Raw genomic sequence first — 27068 nt, 5'->3', positions numbered from 1 at the left:
TCTGATTTTTTTTGGAGGGGTTTGTTTTCCCCCCCAAATTTTCACAAAAATTTTGAATTTGGGAAATTTAAAATTCCCTCTAACTTTTTTTAAAAAAAGAAGGTTAAAAACCAAGTTTTCTGATTTCATTACAACATTTATGAGGCTTATAAATAGCAGCCTCCATCATTCATGAAGCATTGAATGCTTCTCAATAATTACATAACAATGATTGTTCAAAAGCTAGCTGAAATTCACCAAAAGTTAGCACTAATTACATACGTTTAGCCCATAAACAACCCAAAAAATTACTCCTAATCTAAAATTAGAGCTAAACTGAAGTCAGTCATCAAATCATCAAGGCATCAGCTTGAGGGCAGCATCATCTCATCAAAAACCTTCATCAGCCCACCCCCCTTCCCCATCTACAACAATCTACAAGTGAACAAAAGAAACAAAGACATGGCAGCAATAAATGAAGACCCTTTTTTCGACATTGAACACTTAATTTCAGAGGAAGAAATTGCAGAAATGTACTACGATTATGAAGAGCAGATGCAAGATGCAGATTTTGAAGCATACAACTCAGACAATGAGAACATGAAAAAGAGGCAGAAATAGAAGACACAACCATTAACAACAACAATCAAACTCAGCAAGATGAAACACAAGCATCATTGTTTGAAGAAGGGACTCACCAACCAAACAGAAAACAGCTTAACATGCATCAAAAGAGAGAGATTGTGGATGCAATGCTATTGAAAATGCAAGATGGTAACCTACCAAGAGGCTACAAGGTAGAATTATCAATCAAGTTCAAGGTTCATAAATCAACAATCACAAGACTTTTCAATGAAATAAAAAGGCAGATGGCAGAAGGGAATTTGATTGATGTCAGGTCCAAAAAGATAGGCAGGACATGTCCAAAGCCAATGGAATTTTCTGATGAATTCCTACAGTCAGTCCCACTGCACTTAAGGCAGACAAAAGATCATATGCTGCAGCACTCAACATTTCACATGTTACTCTTCATTATTTGAAGAAAAAGGGGAGAATCAGAACACACACAGCAAGCAACAAGCCAGCACTAACATCAGATCACAAGGTGGCAAGAATGAAGTGGGTTTTGTCTCACATAAACCCAATACAAGGGAATGAGAACCCCACATTTGATGACATGAAGTATTCCATCCACATTGATGAGAAATGGTTTTATCTAAACCCAGATAAAAGAAGATTTTATCTGCTACCAAGTGATGAAGATCCCTATATGGCTCAACAATCAAGGAGGTTCAAATTAAAAGCTATGTTCATGGCCATTATAGGGAAGCCTCTTTATGGGACACATGGGGAATTCCTACATGATGGGAAATATGGGATATTCCCATTCACACAGCAAGAAAGGGCAAAGAAGTCAAGCAAAAACAGACCAGCTGGCACATTGGTCACAAAAGCACTTCAAAATGTCAACAGAGATGCAATAAGGGACATGCTACTTAACAAAGTCATACCAGCAATAGTGTCAAAATGGCCAGCAAGTTTGCCCAAAAATGTGGTGATTCAATGGGACAATTCAAGGCCACATCAAATACCAAGAGATGAAGAGTTCATTGCAGCAACACAAGCAAATGGATTTAACATTGAGTTTGTGTTCCAACCAGCACAATCACCAGATTTGAATGTGTTAGACTTAGGTCTGTTTAGATCTATTCAATCTTTGCAATATCAATCTTTTCCAAAGAATGTAGATGAACTTGTTGAAAAGGTCATTGAGTCTTATAACAATTTCAAACCAGAAGTAAACAAGTACATTTGGGTGACATTACAAAGATGCATGATCAAGATTCTAAAGGCAGAAGGAGGGAACAAGTACAAAATCCCACATATGAACAAGAAAAAGCTGGAGAATTTAGGCATTCTCCCAAATCAGATTGAAGTAGAAAGGAGTATAGTGGTGGAAGCTGTGGAATACCTGAACACAATGTTCAGCCCAGCACCCCAGGGAAATCATGAAGCAGAAATAGAAGACATGGAGGTAGATGCAGACTAATAACAAAGACACATAGCAAACAACTAAACACTGCCACACATAACCACTTAGGAGTGAACAATGATATGTTAAATTTCACTTTTGTTTAGTTATTTTTGGGTACCAATCAATAGGTGGTTAGGTGTATTTTATATGCTAGATTATTGAAACACACATGAAAGGCAGTGGTGGTTTAGTTCTAGTGCATTTGTAACAGGCTTTTTGTAGCCATATTTTCAAGTTAATGGAAGTTCTTAATCACATGAATCCATCAGGAGATCATTTTATTTGTACACACACCCTTTCAAACATGGTTACCTCAACATCAATCACAATATAGTGATTGGTGGAGCTATACCTTTGTTCAAATAGTATTTCATAGGAGTCCCTTCATCATTTGGATTCAATTACAACACAAATAGTGTAGAGCCAATGGGGACTGTTCAATAATAACAAAAAGGGGCATGTGAAGGGAACTCCATTACAAAATGTTCTCTACACTATGATCATTGAGAACATTTTTCACACAACAACCCAAACACCCAAATCAAGAAACCATCATAAAGGATCATCATTCAACAACCAAATTCCCATATGCCATAAGCCATGATTACAACATCAACCAATCATTATCCAACTCATAAAATGCATCATTAGCCAACTCATAAAATGCATCAACAAACCATCAAACACCCAAAAACAATGTATCCAACACAGAAGGCAACCAAACCAGAAAGAAATCCCAATCCTCACCAAAATCCAACATAATATCCAACAATCAAAGGATAGAATCACCAAAACCATGTACAACATAATATCCAACATAAAAAGGACAGAAGCACCAAAACCATATCCAACATAAACAGGACAGAAGCACCAAACCCATATCCATCATAATATCCAACATAAACAGGACAGAAGCACCAAACCCATATCCATCAAAATATTCAACAGTAACAGGACAGAAGCAACAATACCATATCCATCAAAATATCCAACACTAACAGGACAAAATCAGCAACACCATGTCCATCAAAATATCCAACATTAACAGGACAAAATCAGCAACACCACATACAACATCACAACAGAACAACGCCACCACAACATAATCAAATACGGAATATATGTGCATAACATAACCACCATAAACAATTCATGTCACAAGCATACACAATCAACTTAAAAATGGGACTCAATAACAAAAATTAAACAAGTTAGGGTTAGGAAGCGTTACGAGTGCAACTACTCAGAGGGTTGAACCGTAGGGTTCATCCGCCTCACATAGCACGTCACAACAGGAACAGAACAAGAGGGCACTTCTGGTTTCTTGGCTGGAGGTTCCTCATCAGGCTCCTCATCAGAAGACAACACAATCAACTCATGGTCAGGGAGGCCACGCATCCTTCTCAAAGCAACACGCGCGGCCTTCCTGGTAGCCTTAACTCTTGGGGGTGGCCTTTCCCTCTTAGATCTAGGCTTAGTGGGCACAACAGCACTGCCCTCACCTTGCTCAGCAACCAGATCTACAGCCATCTCAGAGAAATCAAGCGATTTACGACGGGACTCACCAACACCCTCCTCCTTCTTCGCTTTTTCTTCCTCATCGATGCTTTTGAGGACTTGACCAAGGGATCTGTAAGTGTACAGAGTACAGTACAGACCCGTCTCACTGGACTCGTAAAATTCACGAGGAAAAGAAGATCCAACCTCGAAGCAATGCATAAAAATTTAGGATCAAATTCTCCTCTCCCTTGTCATCCGTAGCCATATATGCATCCTTAAGAGGATCTAAGTTCACCATTTTTATGGAGGGACTGTGATTGAGAAAGAAAGGAGAAGAGGAGAGTAGATCTGGAGTGAAAAAATGAGAAAATCGGAAGAATAGAGGAGAGAGAATAACCCAGAAGATGAACTAGGGTTCATCTTATGAACTCTCCATAACATATAGGGAGCACGAATCATCAGCAATTAATTTGGATAGTTGGGAAGTTGTGTAAATGAAGAGAGAGGAGGGGAATTGGAAGATAAAAGGAGGGAATAATTAGATTAGGTGAATCTGATTAATTTAGGTTAAATTAGATTAGGATATTATAATGTTGTTGATTAAAAAATAAAACAAATATAATTAAGGGTAAAATTGTAATTTTGCCCTTTTTTTTTTACTAAAAATAGAAACAAAATGAAAAGTTGCACATAACCCCGAGCGGACAAAAATGGCAAAAGTTGCACATAACTATTAACGGAGGTAGTATTTAAGATCTTTCCTTTTTAAGTTATAAGTTTTGGACAAAGTTACCCTTATTTTACAATTTAAATATTCAATAACCCTCCATTTTTCATGTGCAATTTATGATATTTTAATGGGTTTTCAATACTCATTATTACTTTATCTCTCAATTCTCTTCTACTTTCTTTACTTCACAAGTATAATATTCTTTTTTTTTTTCACTAAATTTGTACTTTCAATGATTTTATGTCAATATAACAATTTTACACAATTTAGGGCATGTTCGGCAAAATATAGCCGTGAAGGTAGCTGTGAGCTGTGGAGATAGCTGTGAGCAGTGGAGATAGCTGTTAGCTGTCAATAAGCTGCTAGCTGTGAAAAAAAGATAATTTAGGTATGATTGTTCGATAAAGTAGTGGTTGACTAGTTGTTACATTTAAGAATCAATATTTTATTTTTAAAACTATACATTAAATTTTCAAAAGGTACCTCTAATAATAATCCTAGCTTTTAATAAAAGGTACCTCCACCACTAAAAGCTACTTGAACCATTACTTCGCCAAACACCACTAAAAGCTACTCAAAAGCTAGCGCCGAACACGCCCTCAGAGCAAGTTTAGCCCCAAGTCTTAAAACTTGGGGTGTCATCATAAAATTGAGTCTTAAGATTTATACTTAAGACTTTTCCCATTTTTCTTCAAAAATCTCAAGCAAGTCTCAAGTAAAGTCTTAAAATTTCAAGACTCAACTTAAGACTTGAGATTGAGACCCACTTCACCCACCTCACTTTTAGGGACCACAAAAAATGATGTCATATTTAAGTGTTAGACTTGAGGCTAAACTTGCTCTTATTATTAAGAGTACATAATTCCAAACGACATAAACAAAAGGAGGTGATATATATTTTCAAAATGAACGAAAGTAAAGGAAGATAAATATAAATAAATAAAGCTGTTAATAAAGTTTTCAGAAGACACAAGATTCAGTGGTATCTTCCTTTTTTTTCGCTTTTGTTTTTCTTTTCTTTCCTTTATTTTTTCCTTGAAGTTTTTATGGAATGGTGAGAAACTGAGAATGTGAGCTATTTTAAAGGAGGAGAGAGAAAGAGAGATGTTGGCAGTAGTCGGAGGAGAAGGTGCGATAATGGAGCAGGAATTTGATTCAAAGTTGAGGATTCAAGATGAATCATCCAATAATGGCGGCCGAGGCGCTGCCGGAGGTGGTCTTGGCGGTGTTCAAAGAGGTAAAAGCTTTCAATTTAGGGCTCCTCAGGAGAATTTCACCGTTGAAGATTTTGAATTAGGGAAGATCTATGGTGTTGGTTCATATTCTAAGGTTATGGTTCTTATTTTTAATTTTTATTTTTAGGTTATTTTATTGCTTTCAATTGATTATTTCATGTATTTATATATATATATATATATATATATATATATATATATATATATATATATATATATATATATATATATAATTTTGATGATTTCCAGTGACTTTTCCTAAAATGTGCATATTATATTTGGGAAGGGTTGCTAGTTGTATGAGCTGTTTGATTAGAGACTCTTGGCTCATAAAATTGGAAAAGTTTATGGGTGATATGATGGATAGAAATCATTTTGCATGCAAGGTTCTGGATGGTTAATGTAGTAATAGTTACTTGTAATTGTGCTTCTCTTTGTTTAAATAATCGATGATTGTCCATGGTTTCAAAATGCATCTAAAACTTAAGGGATCATTTGGTGATTGGCGAATGTGGTATTCTATTCAGTTTTGAAGGGATTTTATGCGACGAGGTTATTTGAGGCGGTAAGGAGACTCGTGTATATCCAGTTTGCAGAGGTAGCTAGCGTATGTTTAGGATAGAAGCAATGACTTTGTAGTGATCTCATTAAAAGGAAACCTTGGCTAGATGTATTATTCTATGCTACATTGGTACTTGTACGAGTAATGTACAAATTTTGTGAATGGTCACTTCTTTATTTTTTTACCTCGTATTAATTTGCTTTGGGCTTTCCATATTGCAATAGAGTTTCATCACTTGCCTCCATATGATTGTGTATGTGATTTAGAGCACTTAGCAACACCCAATTGAACAGAAAATTCTTTCCTTATTTGTTTTTGGAAAGGGGCAAGGTTGCGATGTACCAACAACACTCTAAATATTAAAGTGAACCTCTCTGGTTGACGATGGTTTAATTTTGTTGCTAATTCTGTAACTTTGTGTTCCTCCAGAATGTTATTATTTAAGGACTAAAATTCACGATACACCTAAAAAGTAAAATCTTTAAATTTGGACATGACTTGTTATGACAATTTTACAATGCTAATTCTGCCTTTTAAAATCTTAAAATTTGTTATGACAATCATTCATTAGTTGAAGATCCAATTTATAGTACTCTTTCCGTCATAGATTAGTCACGTTAGTCAAAGTAGAATCATTCATCAGTTTCAGTGCAGTATTTTATGCAAAACGACCTTCATATTTGATTGTGTGTTAGTTGATAATGGTGTCTTTATTTGTCATATTTAATGGGAAGTTGGCCATTGCTTTTTGAGGGGTTTGAGTGAGGCTCTTTATATTTGGAAAGAAGTAAGTAAAGTGGTCCCAATGCAAGTAAGAGAAATACTGAAAAGAAGTGGGTTCTTTCCTGTAATTGTGTAATTGTGTTCCAACTTTGAAGGAATATTGGATAATTTTACAAGTAAAATGTTTCAGCTATGTTAATGTGGCTCATTGAAGTAAAGCACACTACCTCGGGTTGAAATTGCCCCACCTAGTATGAAAAAAGGCACTTCATTGCACCGGCACAACATAGGTACACGGCATACCTTTCTTTGTATGGGAACTCGCAACTTAGAGGCTGTATGGTTTAGTATTGATCTCTTAGGGTATTTGTTGCGGAAGCATCCATGAAGCTCGTTGGTTGAATTTAGATAAATTACCTAGTTTTGAATGGTGTTATTTATTTCCCAACACCAATATTTGGATGATTATCCCATTTTACGGGCTAGCTTAAGTGTATCTAGGTTACTTATGTGTCTCGACAAGAGCAAGGGTGAAATCAATGTTAATGTGCTTAGTTGTTAATGGATGGTCAAGTTTGGGCAACAATATCTTCTTTGCTAGTTGCTACAAATTATTTCAAGTTCATTCCACTAATAGATGAAATTTGAGTTCTAGAGCTTTCCGTTGATAGATCATAAGTCTGATTTGAGCAACAATGAAAAGTTATGAAAGTTTCAAGTTAACTTCAATAGGCATATTAATCTTTGTTATAGCATCATTCTTCATCAAGCTTTGTGTGAAATTGAAGATTGAGAATCTTAATTTTCTTTTTCAAACTGTGTGAACACTTTGATGGAGGAGATTGAGGTACATTTTATGAATAACATAAAATTCCAATGAAGACTTCTTCTCTTTCATGTTCTTACTCTTCCCATTATATACCAACTTCTCCCAATCCCCCCTGAAACCTGTATTTTAAGAGACTAGACTTAAAATTTTTTGATATGTTTGCCCTTAATTCAAATTACATTCTTAACAACCACTCTGTAAAATCTCTTTCTATCCTGAAGAATTCTAACTTAATAACCCTTTGTAGAGTTTCATTTTCTTAGAAAACTTTTGTCCAAAATCACAAGAATACTTCATCAATTTTGGTGGGCAGTGTATACGTGACATTGGATGATGGGTTTTATGGTTGAAGTATAGTAAAATGTGGGCTTAGGCTCTAACTTCATTCTTGAAGTGACTTGGATGAAGTTGAATTAAGACGTTTTTTAAATTTTAGAAGACAGACTAAAAGTTTGTTTGCAGGAAATCAAAATTTGAAAATTCATGACGATAACTTCTGGTTTAATTTTCTTCTTAGTGCTATAGTCAATTATGTGTGTGTATGTGTGCACGTTTCTACTCTTTTTGTCGGATAAAGTGTTGTAAGTGGGTTGTGTTTTTCTCTCTTTGGTGGCTTTGGTGTATTGCATTAGTTGTAAAGGATCATAGTGGGAACCCGGACAACTCCTGCCGTATGAGTCAGGCTATAAGAGAGTTTTTTTCCTGAATATATGGTTGGACGTCCAGGATTTTGCACTTGTTAGAGGGATTTTTTTTTTTCAAGTTTTTATCTTGTAAATTATAGGATGGATGTATCTTGGCAGTCTTTATGTGCTTACATGCTTCCTCGATTAGAATTTTTTCTCACTAATTTGTGTGCTGTTTCTAATTCATACATGGATTTGCAGGTGGTGCGGGCAAGGAAGAAAGATACAGGGGTTATCTATGCCTTGAAGATTATGGATAAGAAGTTCATCACTAAGGAAAATAAAACTTCTTATGTGAAGTTGGAAAGAATAGTTCTTGATCAATTAGATCATCCTGGCATTGTGCGACTATTCTTTACTTTTCAGGATACCTTTTCTTTATGTAGGGTATTTTTGTCTATTCATTATCTTTCAGTAATGTGGTCCTTTCTCTTTTTTTTTTTTTTCAAATCTTTGTTAAACTTGTTTCTTGGTGATGAAGATATGGCTCTTGAATCATGTGAAGGTGGGGAGCTTTTTGACCAGATAACCAGGGTAAGTATATGAATATGATATTCTGCTCAATTACTATCTTGGGTTTTTCAAGAAATTCTCTTATTTCTAGAGATAACCAAATACACTTACAAATTGATCAAGAAAACACTAATGTCTGTACAATCTATCTTCGCTAAATGTTAGATCAACTTTTTATTTTTTCTCATTGTTTATGTGATATGGGTTACACTACGCCTTTTTCATTAGTTTCTTCCTATTCTACATTTCACCTCGCTCCATAAAATTATGGAAAAATTGCCCTGAATGATCCCAACTTTGCCTCGTCCGCCAATAATAATCCCTACTTTCGATTATTCACTATCAATCCCAACTTTATACCCTATTAATTTCTATTGCACCCAAATGACTTGAAACCGGTTCAACTGGTAAATTTTGCTGACTTGTGATTAGTTGCACACGTGTCGCAACCTGATTGGTTAAAATAAAAAAAAAAAACAAATTTTTTTTTTTAAAAAAACCACAGCCACTTCCACCACCACCACCACCACACTCAATCCCGCCGGAACCCTAACCCCAACCCTCAATTCCATCGGCCAACCTCCGACCATCCTCCACCACCCATCCCCGACCCTCGAAACCACCAACATAGTAGGTTTTCGTGGCTGATTTTCGGGGAAGGGGGGGGGGGGAGGGGGCAAAATCGAGGGTGGGGGAAGAGGAAGGGGTGGGATTCGAGGGAAGGGGGAGGACTGGGCGTGTTTTCCGGCAGCGGGAGAGTGGTTTTTGGGGGTGGGGGAAGGGAAGGGGTGGGTTTCGAGGGAAGGGGGAGGGCTGGGTGGCGGTTTTCGGGGGAGGGGTTTTTGGGGGTGGGGGAAGGGAAGGGGTGAGTTTCGAGGGAAGGGGGAGGGCTAGGCGGCGGTTTCCGACAGTAAGGGAGGGGTTTTCGCCTTTTCGAGGGTGGGGGAAGTTGGGATTAATGGTGGCAATTTTTCCCAAAGTTATTTACATTCCATATTTGCCAAAGAAATATTATAATTTTTACCCCAATTTATTTAACTTCGTGATTCTAGCTTTCTGATTAGGAGGGCGGTTATGGGTGGGGGGGGGGGGTGGTGGAGAGAGTTACCTTTGATATTTACATATTTTGGCTTCAAAATAAAAGAAAGGAAGCCAAACAACTCTTTAATTTTAACTTGTATTAATTCGTTACTTCCCTTTAATTGTGTCACAAATTTAGAAAATTCAGAGATAATTCTTTATGGACTAAATGACAGGCATTAAATTAATAGAGGTATAAACTTTTTTTTTTTCTTCATTTTGTTTTTTTCTTGGTGAAGTCTTCCCGGGAAGAGTTAGGTTAGCTTGAAATGGGGGTGCTCTCCAACACTTGCCACTTCATTCGTTGTGCGAATCTGAGATTCTGAGAACCTAATCAGTTAGAATAGTTAATTTGAAACATATATGCAGAAAGGATTACAGTCACTATAATCATATAATGCAGCAAGAGTACTATAATAATTCAATTCCAGTAGTAGAAATTACAGTAAATTTGTAATAATTTCATAATTGAAAATTAACATTATTATGACTATAAGAGTACCATTGATGTTTGTAATTACTGAAGCTTTTGTTACTTCCCACGTCCTGACATTAATTTCAACTGTAATCTGCCACAGTTATAAGTTTGGGTAAAATATGTTAATATGCTTTTTTCGCATCAATGAATTACTCTGTATTTGTAAATGTCTCTCGTATGTGATTAATATCACTGTATGCAGAAAGGTCGTTTGTCCGAGGCTGAAGCTCGCTTTTATGCTGCAGAAGTTGTGGACGCACTGGAGTATATACATGGTTTGGGTTTGATACATCGTGACATTAAGGTAAACTCTTGGCTAGCTGATTTTCTCAATGCTTTCCAAGTGTATAGATATAATTCCGTGTAATGTTTACTTCATTATTGTTCTTATATTTTGCAGCCAGAGAACTTGCTGCTTACCTCAGATGGTCACATTAAGATTGCTGATTTTGGCAGTGTGAAACCTATGCAAGATAGCAGCATAACAGTCCTTCCAAATGCTGCATCAGGTACATCTATTGTAGATTTTGGATAGTTAAGTTTGGTCATAGGCTAAATTTTGTTCTTTTATGAATAAACCAGATGACAAAGCTTGCACTTTTGTGGGAACGGCCGCATATGTCCCTCCAGAAGTCCTAAATTCTTCACCTGCAACATTTGGGTATGTGGATAACATGTTGATGTACAAGGGAAAAGCAAGTTTGTGAAATGGACTTAGAAGCAACTTCTTGCAACTGTTGGTTTCCTTGTAAAAAGAGCCATCTATCAAATATATCAATTGTTTTCCCATGTGTCAACAATTTAAATCTTTGTTGATTCATTTCTGTTATCGATTTTCATGCAGTTTGTTCCTTTCCTGAAACAGAAACGATCTTTGGGCGCTTGGTTGCACCTTGTATCAGATGCTTTCAGGGACATCTCCATTCAAAGATGCAAGTGAGTGGTTGATTTTCCAAAAAATTATCGCAAGAGACCTTAAGCTTCCAGATTATTTTTCAGAGGAGGCGAAGGACCTCATTGATCGTTTATTGGTAAGGCCGTTATCAATTAGTTTGTTTTTGCATGTGGATCTATATTATGTTTCTAGATAACTTTAAGTTATAGATTGGTCTGAGCTGATAAGGTATCACTATAGAGACTGAGCAAAAATTAGTTAGCCTAGATCAAATCTTGGGAATGGATCTCAATTTTAATTTTCTCATTGCTTAGAATGCAGCATCTCAATTTTACTTAGCCTAGAATGTAGCATCTAGCATGATCACATTTTTTAATTATGAGCTTGCGCTCAAGGTTCTGAGCTACTTAAAAGCTTGGTTTATGTCCCTAAATGTGTTCTAGAGCTTCTCCACTGTAGGGTAAAACTTTTCCCACTCAATTGAGAGGGCATTTGTGAATGTGAGGGCATGGCTCATGTTGCACCTGCTGTGGAAGCTTAATATTGGGTGTAATAAATTTTGAGACTATAACTAGCACCTAGTAAGTCAATAATCCCAAAGTAATACACCTTTCCTTTTCAAGCTAATGGATATTGTACCATGGTGAATATAATATCACTAGATAAATGTACTCGCATCACGTGAGCCAGTACAAAGAAGTAAACACCATGATTCTTGTGTCCATGAATTATTGCATAGACTCAACACTTGGGTGTTTGTCATGTTGTATGTGAGCTTGTTTTTACAAAATGACCCTAGACATGCCTAGGCACAAGGCTCACCTAGGAGCACTCTGCACTGTAACATGCAACCCCATACAGAAGGTGTGCGCTTCAGTTCTCCTTTACCAGGGCACAAGGCGCAGTGCTTGGGATGCTTTATGTTTTGAGGCGAGAGAAGAGGAGATCTGAGTCACTAAATAAAAAAAAAAATCAATAAAGATTTCAAATTAATCTTATTCATTCTTAAGGATGCAAATTTGAGCAATGACTCTCAATAAATTGTAGGAATTTATTTCAATTTAACCCCCAACCAAAAGCCCTTATCATAGTAGACGTATTAACATTAAATTGTATTACTACGTATTATTTTTATCCTTTTGTTAAGAGTTAAGACTACTTGATTCATATTCCCATAATAAACAGAAAGAAGAAGACTACATAGCATGTGTCAATTAAATAGGATAACCTCTATGCTAACTGTTTCATTTGTGAATAATGATATAATTTATAACTTGTCCACTTGAAGATCAAACAGATATATTTCTGAAGATTCGATTCATAGATACATTTTGCATATCTATAATATTATTAAAACTCATGGGAACAACATGTGTCACCCATATGCCTTATGTGCACTGCATGTCATCCTATGTGTCATCCCTCCTCTTTCACCATATTAAATTGTATTAATGTTGAGTCTTTTTAACAAAAACTCTTCATTGATTTAACTTTAATGCTATATAATTGTGTTTAATTTAATTGAAATTTTTTTCATATTGACCTCTTATTACATTTTCATTTAGTTATTAATATTGTTCAACATTAACTTTTCTAAATTAATTTAATCAAACTTATAATTTATGATGATCCGGGGCATCGCCCGGGTCAATAACTAGTTGTATGCCTATATCTTCTTCAGTTCAAGCCCCTTCCAATTTTCACTTTACCATCTTCTCTCTGACAAAACCTATATCTCCTTGGTCGGCTGGCACCAACTCTGAGCCAATTTAAACTATAACGGGCTTCTGCAATCAATCAATACATAACTCATAGATACCCCACAATCCATTTTGTATCACAGAGAAACCTATACAATTCATCAGCCACATAAAGCTTGCAGTAGCATGAAAACCAAGGAAAGCATTAAGCAGCCATTTTTTCTATGATAATACTAATTTATGCTAGATCAACATCAGTCACTGAAATATTGCTCTTTCATGATGGTGTTAGCCACTACTCATACATTTTATCTCTGTGAAACGTCAAGGGTAATGACAATTGCTTGGATAAGGATAGAATGATGTGAAACAAGAAAGCTAACTTCTCTCTATGTATGTCAAAAGTTCTACCAATGCATTATTTTGGAATATTATGCCAATCTGTATGGAGTAAATCATCCATTCTTTCTCTTTTTACAGAACATATGGCCCCTGTTTCTTTTTGTTATTGATTCTTTCTACTTTGTCTAAACCTTTTTTGTTGGTTAAATAGCATAAGGGGGGTTTGTCATCATTTTTATTCCTGTGTGAGAGGTTTTATATTCATGCTACCTTTGTTACTATACTATAGATTTCAATAATCAAACAAATAACTCCAAAAATATACTGAGTAATCTGCTACACATTTATAAAAATAACCAATTTATATTCATAAAGTATAAAATTCAAAGTAATGAGTGTACGGTACAACTAATATACCTCTAAACGGTACAATTCAAAGTAGAAATGAACATTAATTCATAGACAATTTTTAATGCAGATCTTATAATTGATAATTGCTTAGCAAAATTATCTTTATACAATAAGTTGAGCTTTATAATTAGGCTAATCCTATAAATAAGTTCATAACTATCAAAGAGGAAGATGGAGTCGCCCCACCATCATCGGCAATCTATCGGGGCGGAAACAACAACATCAACCTCTCGCTGCTAGCTAAGGATGATTGTCGCGGTTGAGAGAAGTCACTGCTAGGAATGCTAGCTGGTGTAGATATTCGTCCAGTAGCCGCTAAGGTTAGGGTATAAGGGTAAAGAGAGAAAATTAGGGGGAGAGAGTGTGTGTGTACTAGGTTTAGTTTGGGCTTTTGTACTATTTACACAATCGCCTTTGACCGACTATTTGTATGGATTCTAGTTAGATTCGTCTCTATATCTACTTTTCAAATATCAAGTTTTTTTTTTTTTATTTTTTTATTTTTTTTTCATTTTTTTATAATTGTTACTAATGTATAGTTAAAGATACTAAGGACCAAATTATTACATTGGCAAGCATTAAAAAAATGGTGCATTTTATATCTTAGTGAGAGACATTAAAAATTGTAATAAGTTGCCATGTATAAATTACTACGTTATGCATTTATGATTTGATGTCAGATAATCACCAAGACTTCAAATTTCATACAATTTACCACCTTCCTTAGATTTTTGGTTTTAAAGAAAACCAATGAATTACACTTTGTTTGGAAAGAAGAAAATGGAAAGAAAAGACGAGAAGAAAAAGGGAGAAATTTCTTTTCTTAGGGTAAAAGATTGGGGGAAGGAAGGGGAAGGAGAGGGAGGGATCCACTCTCCCTCTCTCTTTATAAGCGTAATCCCTCCAAAATCGGAGGAGATTTGGAGGGACAATGGGGCTTACCTTTTCCTTCCTCTTTCCCTCCCCCTCTTTTCCTTCCTTCTTTGTTATTCAAACAAAGTGTTAATAAATAAAAAAAAGTGTAAAACTTGTCTCCACCATTATCAACTTTGACGAGTACAAGGTTATCTTAACTAATCTCTTAAATAATTAGGTTAAAAATTGATTAATTACATAAATTAAGTTGTTTCCCACAAATAAATGATGAATGTAGATGCAGTAGGAGAGAAAAAAATCTCATCATTTCATAAATAATCAGAAGGTTTCATACAAGCTTTCTTCTCCAGTTTTCCCTATATATAGGGTGACTACTACTACTCTAGGGTTCCCTAAGAATCTTCTTTTATGGACCCGTAGATTACAAAATGAAAGATTAAGATTATTTCATTTTAAAACAGTATATATATGTTTCTGTTAAGTTGCATGCTGTGCAAGTTTTGCACAAGTGTTCATGGAAGTCGTGCTCCTGTATCATTGAATCTGTTCCTATGTTGCATGACCGTGCAAGTTTTGCACGAGTGGTTGTACAACATGTGAAATGGAAATTTGCTCATTTTGCACAAGCCTGCTAATCTGCACGACTGGTCGCACTACTTGCAGTTTCAGCTGTTCAACTTGAAAATTTCAAAACTTCTTCATCTGATGCTCAAAATAGGCTAATGACCTATTTATGGAATGCTCTTGATCTTAACTTTCATCACCATGTAGAATCACCTTAAATTGTTTTGTAACAAAGAAGATATTGCAGTCCTAAGTTTTCCCATTCACTAAGAAGCACATACATTTTGTTTTCCTTTCTATTCTATGTCCAACCATCAAATGAATCTCAAGACACAAGGATAATCTTTATTCACCTAAGCCATGTCATGTAATAGGACTGTAGGAGTCATCCAAATAGGTGTTCTGGACAAAATAAACTATTTTAAAGCCAGTTCAAACCTTATTCAATTCTTGGACTTTATGGATGCTCTCGCATCAGGAATGCAGGGGTTATATTCGTTTAATTTATGTTCCATACGAAACTTTTTATCTCTTACTTTTAGAGCTCTAGCCTCTAGCTATGCAAGTGGGAGGAAGCTATCAGCAATATTTGTTTGTTATAGGACAAGTAATTGTGTTCGTTATAGTCTATTATTTCTGGCATTAAAACATAAAAAATCAATGATTTTCTAATTTTTATTTTAATATCACTTGTTTACTTTGACTAAGCACCCTGACTTGCGAGACAAGTAAGAGGATTGTTTTGTGAAGAAATGAATAGTAAGAATGAAAGTGGCTTAAGTTATGCTCTTAAATATTGCCAAGTTGGGATTTGGAAAGGGGCAGAGGGATTAATATGCAAACTGCTCATAGGCTCATAGCTTCCGTATAAATGTATGGATCTCTATATATATGTTCTTGATGGTGTTAATTTGCAGTCCGTAGATCCTAGCAAAAGACCTGGTGCTGGACCAGAGGGATATGCTGCATTAAAAAATCATCCTTTTTTCCGTGGAGTTGACTGGGCTAACTTGAGAGACATTCCCTCTCCAAAACTTGTCAGGGAACCTACGGTAACATTCCTCATCACCATTCAGTTTCCAATCTTTTTGGCTGTTGATGTTCTGCCAGAGTTTCCTTACTCGATGATTTCTCTTTGCACCATGTAGGGTAATTATGGCGGTGTCGACAATTCACAGGATCCTTGGAATTGCACACATATTGGAGATAGTGCTGTAAAGCAAATTGATGTGAATGGTGGTACCTCATCATTTACAGAAGGAGCGGGTCACGTAACAAGGCTTGCATCAATTGACTCTTTCGATTCAAAATGGTGGGAACTCTTTTGTGCACACAATTGTTCCTTTTCTTTTACTTGTGGACTCTGGTTTGATTTTTCTGAGTCCTTGCATCTTGTTTCTAGTATCTCTAGCTTGCTAAAGTTGCCATGCAATCAGACTGTTTTGTTTAAGCTGCTTTAATTTCATAGTACGCTTGTATTGACAGGCAACAATTCTTGGAACCTGGTGAATCTGTTCTCATGATCTCTATGGTGAAGAAAATGCAGAAGTTGTCTAGCAAGAAGGTGCAGCTTATTCTTACCAACAAACCAAAGTTGATCTACGTGGACCCGTCAAAACTGGTAGTGAAGGGGAACATAATTTGGTCTGATAATCAGAATGATCTTAATGTCCAAGTTTCTAGTCCCTCTCACTTTAAGATATGCACTGTGAGTGTTTCTTGTATCAAATTTGGGGATGTGCAATGTACATGAATAAGTTTGTTCTTCAAAGGATTAATCTGATTCATGTTATTTGAAGTCCTTATGCCCTATTATGTAGCACTCTTCCCCATTTTTATATTTAATCAACTACATTGTTCTTTTACACTTAACATTCACATACATACTCGTCATTTTTTCCTTCTTTTTTTGTTTCAGCCCAAGAAGGTTATGTCATTTGAAGATCCCAAGCAGAGAGCGTGGCAGTGGAAGAAAGCCATTGAAGGGCTTCAGAACCGTTGATTTTTTTTTTTTTAACAGCGATACTTTTTTGTTACTTCTGAATATAGTGTAATTGAAAATTCACAGAAATCTGGGGACTTCAAGAAAGATTTTAGTTGAATAGAAAGTTATCACATTGCACGATTTGGTAGTCTCAAGGCATAATGCCGATGCCCGACTCACCAATATATATATTTTTTGCTTTTGAGGCAATTGTAGCATAATTCAACAAATTTTCGTTCTTTTTTTATTTTAACAATTGTTGCCTCTCCCCCTCCCCCTCCCTTCCCCACCCCCCCCCCCCCCCCAACACACACACAAAAAGAAGAAAAAGAGAGAGAGAGAGAAAAGAAAGTAGGAAAAATTCACTTTAATAACCTATAATTTAAGAGATTAACTTTGAATAATCTCAGCTTTACTTTCGATTATTATCTAATAATCTGAACTTTTATTCCAAAAAAAAAAAAAAAACATCTAATTTGATACGTGTTTCTTCTACCAAGTTTGGAACTTTGGATGACAAGAAGCCTTACGAATAGATTACTTAAAAAAAAAACATTATACGTGTATTGAGAATATACTTAGGAGATTTGGACAATATTTGATAGAATAGTTTTATGGTTATCTTTTGATAAGTTTCATAATTCCTAGAGTCACTAATATTGTGGTGGTCCTAGGGTTAGCTTGTATGCTTTTATGTACAGTATTGCTCATTGTAGGCGTCGTTTGAAGTGCGCCCACGTTAAAAGCATGTTGTGAATATGCTTGACATTCATAGGAAGTGGGAATTGACATACAATTAGGGACAAGGAAAGTAGGGAGCCGCCAACAAGTTTTTAAGGAACTTGTAAACCGTTCACGGATCATAAAAGGCAACCACGAATTAAGGGACAACGAAAACAACAACGATTGACCCGTGAAGGTTACACCCCATTCATAATCCATGAGATTACTAACTCCATATGGTTCAGAACCACGAAAGGAGGATCGGGGATGATGCTACGAAGTGAGTCATAGAGTCACATTCGCCCGTATTGGGCTCTACTCGATTGTTATATTGAAAAATGATTCCTGCTATCTCAAAGGCATGCAAACAAAATATTCAATTTGCTCCAAACTATCATTAAGCTAAATTGGTTGAATATTAATGCAACACATAATTCTAAAATATTTGTGATCACTTGAATTAATAATAAGATTAAAAAGGAACCTAAATCGGTTGTCCAAATTATCTTATTAGGCGTGATTTTCAATTATATATTCCTTTTAAACATGAAATATGGTGATCATAAAAAACATAATAGAATAAACATTAATATTGGAAGCAATTTAACAATAATATCGTGAGTCAAATCAAATATAAATAAACATAATCATGAAACTAGCAATATTAAAAATAAAATAAATAATTAAATTAATTAATTACTCACATTCTGCGCGTTCCTTTAAATTGCTACATCATGAATAAATTGTTAGTAACTTCAATAAAAATATAAATCAAATGAAAATTAAATTAAATAAATATAGATTTGATTTGGTCCAAACCCTCAGTTATTTATACCTTTCACGCCTTGGTTTAAGAACGGAACCTCGGGTTTAGTATAGACTCCTTGGAGTGCTTAAGGGAAGAATGGTGTAATTAGGATTATAGGTTTAAGGCTTAGAATGTGAGAGAGAGAGAAAAGAATGATTTTTGGTGTAAAAGAGAGGAAGAGAGAATGATTTGATGCCACCAACTGCAGAAAGAAGGGGGTATTTATAGGGAAAATGAGCAGAGGGAACACACGAAACCCTAAAAAGATAAAAACCCTAAAAATAATGCCGCGACACGGCAAAGCATGTCGCGGCACGGCAGAAAATTGCCGCGACACGGTAGAAAATCCCGTGACACGGGGAATATTGTTTGACGCGGGAAATAATTAGGCTACGGGAGATAAAACGTTTGAAGGGTTTACGCGGAAAGGACACGGAGCTGCCCCATATCACGGTATGTGTACCGTGACGAGGCAAAGTCCACCGTGGCACGGTACAATATACCGTCTCACGGTGAAAAAGTCACGTGGGATTGACGTGGAAAAGCACCGTGTCATGGTATGTGTACCGCGACACGGTACAGAGTGCCGTGACACGGTACCCAACCCCATGCCACGTCACTATCCCCCGCGACGCGGTGGTTTTATTGTTTGCGCGACGATTCCAGTTTTTTATGCATTTTTAAAATTGCGATAACTTTTGATCTGTAACTCAGAATAAGGCATATAATATATCATTGGAAAGATTATCAAGTCTGCTTTCCAACCCAATTAGAATCAGGTCAAAATAATTTGTATATTTTAAAATATGGCCGTTTTAGTAGAAGGGTATCGGTTTTGGGCCGAGTTTAGTGTTTGGCTCATATCTTCTTCGTTTTAAATCGGAATTGGGATTATGATATATTTTTGGAAATTTTATTTCAAGGCCTATCCAACCAAATAATAATTGGATCAAAATTATTAAGCCACAAAATCAGTTTCTCTCGATTTTGCGTTGTGGATACGAAAAGTGGAAAACAAGTTATGGTTTAGGGAAATGAGCTAGGAAATGGATTGGTTTATGAAATGTATTGAATGGAAACATGGATTTAAGTACTCCAAAGATTAAATACACAACTCGACCAATAATTCCGGTGAAAGGTTGTTCATCATCGGGTTTTTTTTTTTTTTTTTTTTTTTTTTTTTTTTTTTTTTTGTGGGAGACATTTTTAAGTGTCTACACTCATCAATGAAAATCAAGTCACAAAGCTCACACAAAATTAACATGGTATCCGATCTTAGGTTTTTTTTTTCTTTTTTTTTGGTCCATTGTAAGTTATGGGTGAAGGTCACACACCACCTCCACCACCACCAAAAATTGAGTAATTCTCCATTCTGCCTTGGACCGCAAGATCGGCCTGGGATTCCATCACATCTCAGCGTCTCAAACTTGAGAAATTCTGTGATTGGTCTCACTCAATTCGTATTGCTCTATCCTCTAGGAGGAAATTTGGGTTTCTTGATGGTAGTATCATGTCTTATGTTTCGCCGTGTACGAAGGATGATTGGGTGACAAAGTGGTATGCTTGTTTCTTGGCTAATGAACACCATTGATCTGGAGGTAAAATCCATGCTCTCTCATTATGATAATGCCAAGAAATAGTGGAATGATTTTGATAGACTAAAGTCGTATCACCTTATCAAAAGTAATTTCTATGTCTTCTAACTAAACCAGATAGGGAAGTAGGGTTGAACCACTTCCTAATTAAATTAAATAATCTAAATTATTAAGTAACCAAATTGTTGTTGTAAAAGAATTAAACTATGGATATTAAATTAGGGAGAAAATCAAATAATAAAAGCCTAGGGTATAGGTTCACCAATAAATAATATTACAGGGTAAAACATAATAATCCAGCATCAATGCATCAATTAATCAGATCATAAAAGGTTTTTCGCTACGTATTACAATCACAGAATTAATCTACCGGTATTAAATCGCATCTCTTGAATCTTGACTTAACCATTTATAAATTAATTTAACCTTCCTATTGAAACTATGCTTAAACATCAATTCTCATCTTCCAAACCTCGAATCAATATTGCATAACTCATACAATTAAGCCTGGCCAAATCTAATTGCATATCATTGATTTCAGATTCTTTTCTTAATCCTTCGACCCTCTTTTTTCTCTATAAATAGAGGTCATATCACCCCTTTTCTCAATCATCAACAAGCTTGATCATTAACTTTAATCAACAAGCTTGATCACCATAAACCATCATCTATTTTATTCTTTCTCTCTTTACAAGCTAGAAGCTTATTCTTTCTCCATTTTTCTAAGCCTTCCTTTTTTAAAATACAATATTCGTCCATCACGAGACTTAGACACACCTAGCTAAGCACGAAGTTGCTTTCGCCCTAGACGTGAAAGGTTGATAATTTCTGAGGGTTTGGTCCCAAATCCCGTTTTCAATTATTTAAATTAATTGTTTAGTATTTTCATTGAAACTACTAATGTGTATATTGTTTTGATAGAAAGAGATACGAGGCAACCAAGTGAGTGATTCAATTTGCTATATTTCTATAGAAAACATGCTTATATTATTTTAATTCCTAGTCTCATGTTATGATGTTATTTATTGCTTTCTAGTATCATGATTAGGTTGCTTCCTATTTCTTCTATCATGTTAGTATCATGTTAGAGCTAAAGCTTTGATTTGTATTGTTTAGTGACATGCTAAGATTTGTTGTTAATCTTGTTAGTATCATGTCTAGGATCTTGCTAACATTATTATGTTTTTGTGAGATTGAGATCATATTGATTATGATGATTTATTGTATCAATATTATTATGTTGCTTGATATTATTTTTATTGCTTGATCACACCCTTTATTACAGGTTTAAAGGGAATTAGTACTTAAAATCATGGTTAATAAGATAATTAGAAATTTTATTTAGGCTAATATGATTTTAATTCAAGTGATCGCCAATAATAGATTTGTTTATGCATTAATATTCAACCAATATAGATAAAACAGCTTTAGGATTAATATATTGATTGTATGTTAGTCGGAAGCACACATGAGTATGAGAAGAATAAAGTAGAGGCCTCTTTAGGGCTGGTTCAGTCTCTTTTAGGTTGGATTTGTACCTTCATCCCCGAATATCCAGTCATGGTTTCTGACCATTATGGAGTTAGCGATCTCATGGATCGTGAAGAGGTGTAACCTTCACCCTGTGAACGGATTACAAGCTCCTAAAACTGGTTGGCGACTCTTTTGCTCTATCTTCCTTCCCTTTGGACGCCACCATGCTTAAGTGTATGATTACAGTGGGGCTCAAGTATGGAATTCTTGTGTGGGAGATTATAGGTACTAAATTGCGGAACAGACATGAATCATATTCATAAAGCACCTAAACCAAGGATCTCATGCATAACACATAAAGAAGTAAGAATTATACCTTTAAAGCATGATTCCACAAGTGATCGAGCAAGAACAATAAGGAGAACAAGAACCCCATATGTGATTCCTCTACTAAGTCCACGAGCACGGATTAAACCTCCACTAATGACGCGGGTGCATGGAACTTAGTGGAAGAAGTGGAAGACATGCCACGTGTCATGACACGAAGTAGGGCCAAGATCCTTGGAGGTCACCTTTCGGGGCTAACCATCATCACACTTGAAGAAAAGAAGCTTATCAATATATGATGCAGCTACTTCATTCAGCCATATCTCCTTCGTTACAAGAAATTTTTAGGTGATTCAAGTTGGAGGTGAAAGTAGAGTTCAAGAGATTTCCAACGACTGGTCACATGCCAAATTTGAGCGAGAAACGAAGAAGTTATGAATGTTTGAAGTTGAGCTGTCCAGAAGCAGGAAAGTTCGGCCGAACCTACACTGTGGTTCGCCCGAATTCCCAGGCAGTTTTAGAGCTGATTTTTGCACCTTTGCAGGAGTGGCCGAACTCAAAAAGTTTGACCGAACCTACCCACAAGTTCGACCGAACTTACCCAGAGTTCGGCCGAACCTTTTCCCGTTTTTCTGCCAGTTTGTGCGAACTATTTAAGTTGTTTTAAGACGTTTTTGCATATTAATTTTTGTTGAACTTTGTAATCAAGAGACTTTCACTCTCTACCATAATCTTTGTGATTATCTTGCTTTCTTTGTGATTGCATCCCTTGTAATCTTTGTGGTTACACCTTAATCTTAGCTTTACTTGGTGTTGGCTTTGATTAAGACCCCTATTTCATCTATCTTTGTGAATTTGAGATAGGTTATCTTGGTTTGTTGGTTTGAACTTGTTGTTACTTGATTTCTCCTCCCTTTTACTTGTCTTTCCTTGGTTATTTCATATCATTTGGTATCAAGAGCCTAGGTTATTAGCCTAGAAAGATCCTACCTTTTTTATTTTCTCTTTTCTCCTCTCAAAAGATCTCATCTTTTCCCACAAAAATTTGAAATTTCCCTCAAAATACAAGCTTTCTATCTTCAAACATGGGTGATAGATACTATTATGAAGATGATGAAGGTTACAATGAAAACTCTAGATTGGAAGCTCTAGAAAGGAAGTTTGATAGACTTCTTGAGGTCTTGGAGAATAGAAGAAGTCCTAGAAGGAGGAGGAGCCCTAGTGAAGAAGATGACTTTCACTCTCCTCACCGGAGAAGGGAACACCGCCAACGACACCATGAGGACAACCGTGACCAAGACATCAAGTTGGAATTTCCGGACTTTGAAGGTAATCTTGATCCCAATGAATTTCTTGATTGGGTTAGAAGTATGGAGAATGTGTTTGAATATAAGGGTTATAATGATGAAAAACGTTTCAAATTGGCCATCCTTAAACTAAAAAAACATGCTTCTTTGTGGTATGAGAACTTTAAGAATCGTAGGAAGAAAGATGGAAAATCAAAAATCACTTCTTGGGAGAAATTGAAGAAACATATGAACAAGGCTTTTGTGCCTAAAGATTATTTGCAAGATGCTTATCTTAAATTGAACTCTCTTAAGCAAGGAACTATGTCGGTAGAGAAGTATACTAGGGAGTTTGAAAAACTTTCTATCATGAGTGGAGTTGAGGAAGCACCGGAGCATAAGATTGCTAGGTATATTGGTGGTCTTGAAAGAAAGCTTGGGAAAAAGGTTGATGTGCATGCCCATGGAAGTTTTGATCAAGTGGTGCAAGTGGCTTTGAAGTTTGAGAAGTATGACAAGGTGAGTAGTGCTAGTGGGTATCCTAAGCCTACCTTTAAGAATTCTTTTTCTCCAAAGGGTGAGACAAGCAAGCCCATTGTCAAAGATGACAAAGGCAAGGCTCCCATGCATTTTCCTAACAAAGATGATCACAACATGCAAGATGGGAAATCAAAAGACTTGCTACAAGTGTAGAGGCTATGGACATTTTGCTAATGAGTGTCCAAATAGTAGAGCTATGATGATTCGTGAAATGGATGATGATGAGTACGAAGATGAGAAGAGGGATTTTGGTGACCCTATATATGATGAGGAGGATGAAATTGTAGTTGACGCCGATGAGGGTCAAATCCTTGTAGTGAGGAGAGCACTTCACTCCATTTCCACCCCTTTAGCGGAAGAGCAAAGGGAAAACATCTTCCAAACTCGATGCACCATCAAGGATCGGGTTTGCAATCTTATCATCGATAGTGGCTCTTGCACTAATGTGGCTTCAACAACATTGGTGAGCAAGCTCAATCTTGAAACTACCGATCATCCTACTCCCTACAAGCTTCAATGGCTTAACAATCACAATGAGGTGAAGGTAACGAAACAAACTCTTCTTTCTTTCTCAATTGGCAAGTTATATAAGGATGAGGTGCTTTGTGATGTATTGCCTATGGATGCTTGTCATGTATTGCTTGGTAGACCTTGGCAATTTGATAGAGATGTGATGCATGATGGAATAAAGAACACTTATTCATTCATGATGGATAAGAAAAAGATTGTACTCAACCCCTTGTCCCCCACCATCAAACACAAAGAACCCTTGGGTACGGGAAACACAATCAAAGAGAACCTTCTCATTGGGGAAAATGAGATGGGAAAGGAGATAAATCAAGGACACATTGTCTTTATTTGTCTTCTTAGGGAAACACAAGAGAGTGAGCGAGAGAACCCAATCCACCCCCTTGTCAAGGAAGTATTGGTTGAGTACCATGACGTTTTCCCCGATGATCTCCCACCCGGTTTGCCACCTATTAGGGGAATTGAACATCAAATAGATCTTATTCCCGGATCACAACTCCCTAATAGACCGGCTTATAGGTGTACCCCCGATGAAGCAAGAGAGCTTCAAAGACAAGTTGGTGAGTTCATTGAAAGAGGATTTGTAAGGGAATCCCTTAGCCCTTGTTCGGTTCCGGCTCTTTTGGTTCCGAAAAAGGATGGTACATGGAGGATGTGTGTGGATAGTAGGGCCATCAATAACATCACCATCAAGTATCACTTCCCTATTCCCCGACTTGATGATATGCTTGATGAGTTACATGGTTCCAAGGTGTTTTCGAATATTGACTTGAGGATGGGGTACCATCAAATTCGTATGCGTGAAGGAGATGAGTGGAAGACCGCTTTCAAGACAAAGCAAGGCTTGTATGAGTGGCTAGTTATGCCATTTGGGCTCTCTAATGCTCCTAACACTTTCATGAGGCTCATGAATGAGGTACTTCGCCCATTCATTGGTAAATTTGTTGTTTTTTATTTTGATGACATACTTGTTTATAGCAAATGTGAACTTGATCATGCTAAACATTTGAGGCAAGTATTTGAAACATTGAGAAGTAGGCGGCTTTTTGCCAAGTTGGAAAAATGTACTTTTATGGTGGATAGTATTGTTTTTCTTGGTTATGTGATTTCAAATGTAGGGATCTCAATGGACCCTAGTAAAGTGGAGGCCATTCAATCTTGGCCTACTCCTACTACTCTCACTCAAGTTAGGAGTTTCCATGGTCTAGCTTCCTTCTATCGAAGGTTTGTGAAGAATTTTAGCACTATTTTGGCCCCGGTGACCGAATGCATGAAGAAGGGTACTTTTGAGTGGACACCATCGGCTCAAAGGGCTTTTGAGAACCTCAAGAAGAAGTTGTGTGAGGCTCCAATCTTAGCTCTTCCGAATTTTGATCAACCCTTTGAAGTTGAATGTGATGCTAGTGGGGTTGGAGTTGGAGCGGTTCTTGTGCAAGGAGGGAGGCCGGTTTCCTATTTTAGTGAGAAGCTTGGTGGAGCAAGAATGAGATATAGTACCTATGACAAGGAGTTCTATGCTATTGTAAGGGCTCTTGATCATTGGTCACATTACTTGAGGCCTAGACCATTTGTACTACACTCCGATCATGAATCTCTCAAGTACATCAATGGTTCTCATAAACTCAATGCAAGGCATGCCAAATGGGTTGAATTCCTCCAATCATTCAATTTCTCTTCTAAGTACAAGGAAGGGAAGAGCAATGTTGTTGCCGATGCTCTTTCTAGGAGACATTGTATGATCACTATTCTTGATGCGAAGTTTTTAGGGTTTGAGTTGCTTAAAGAGTTGTATCACGATGATGAGGATTTTGGTGGGTTGATGAAGAAGTGTGACGAAGGGGTCGATGGCTCTTTTATGGTGCAAGAGGGTTTCCTTTTCAAGGGAAACAAGCTTTGTGTTCCGAAATGCTCTCATCGACGGTTGCTTGTTAAAGAAGCTCATCAAGGAGGGCTAGCCGGACACTTTGGGGTTGCGAAAACATATGACATTCTTCGAAAGCATTTTTATTGGCCCAAGATGTTTGGTGATGTGCAAGATGTGATAGCTCGTTGTGGGGCTTGTCACAAGGCTAAGAGTCAATTCCGTGAAGGACTCTACTCTCCTCTTCCGGTCCCTAGTCACCCTTGGGATGATCTTAGCATGGATTTTGTGGTTGCTCTCCCTCGCACTCAAAGGCAAAATGATTCCGTGTTTGTTGTGGTTGATCGTTTTAGCAAGATGGCTCACTTCATTCCTTGCCATAAGACTGATGACGCTTCTCATGTGGCTACCTTGTTCTTTAGAGAAGTGGTGAAGCTTCATGGCATTCCAAAAAGTATTGTGTCGGACCGTGATCCTAAGTTCTTGAGCTACTTTTGGAAGACTTTGTGGAAATTAGTGGGAACCAAGCTCTTGTTTAGTACCTCTAGTCACCATCAAACCGATGGCCAAACCAAGGTGACTAATCGTACCATGTCCACCGTTCTCCGAGCTATCATTAGCAAACACATGAAAGATTGGGATCTTAAGCTACCTCAAGTTGAATTTGCTTACAACCGCTCTCATTGCATAGCTACCGGGAAAACACCATTTGAAGTAGTGTATGGTTTTAATCCCCGCCTACCACTTGACTTGTTGCCTAGTATCCCTCAAGAGGAGTTGAGCTTTGAGGCAAAAGATAGAGTTG

General features: G+C 36.7%; 2 protein-coding genes across 2 annotated transcripts; both read left to right on the top strand.

The window, feature by feature from the left end:
• The first annotated feature begins 701 nt into the window (after positions 1-701).
• Positions 702-2029, top strand: LOC145627894 (uncharacterized). The gene is made up of 2 exons (XM_081680236.1): positions 702-753; positions 939-2029. Exons 1-2 carry the CDS (start codon positions 702-704, stop codon positions 2027-2029), a joined length of 1143 nt encoding a protein of 380 aa, XP_081536362.1.
• A 3108-nt stretch (positions 2030-5137) lies between these two features.
• LOC145626979 (3-phosphoinositide-dependent protein kinase 2-like) lies at positions 5138-17352 on the top strand. The gene is made up of 11 exons (XM_081679400.1): positions 5138-5573; positions 8481-8661; positions 8761-8813; positions 10553-10654; positions 10751-10859; positions 10933-11011; positions 11216-11381; positions 16056-16190; positions 16287-16450; positions 16624-16846; positions 17057-17352. Exons 1-11 carry the CDS (start codon positions 5349-5351, stop codon positions 17138-17140), a joined length of 1521 nt encoding a protein of 506 aa, XP_081535526.1. The 5' UTR covers positions 5138-5348; the 3' UTR covers positions 17141-17352.
• Positions 17353-27068: the final 9716 nt, after the last annotated feature.

This window comes from Chenopodium album, chromosome 4 (assembly GCF_948465745.1).
Source record: "Chenopodium album chromosome 4, dcCheAlbu1.1, whole genome shotgun sequence".
Classification (NCBI taxonomy): domain Eukaryota; kingdom Viridiplantae; phylum Streptophyta; class Magnoliopsida; order Caryophyllales; family Amaranthaceae; genus Chenopodium; species Chenopodium album.
This window is presented reverse-complemented; position numbering and strand designations above follow the sequence as displayed.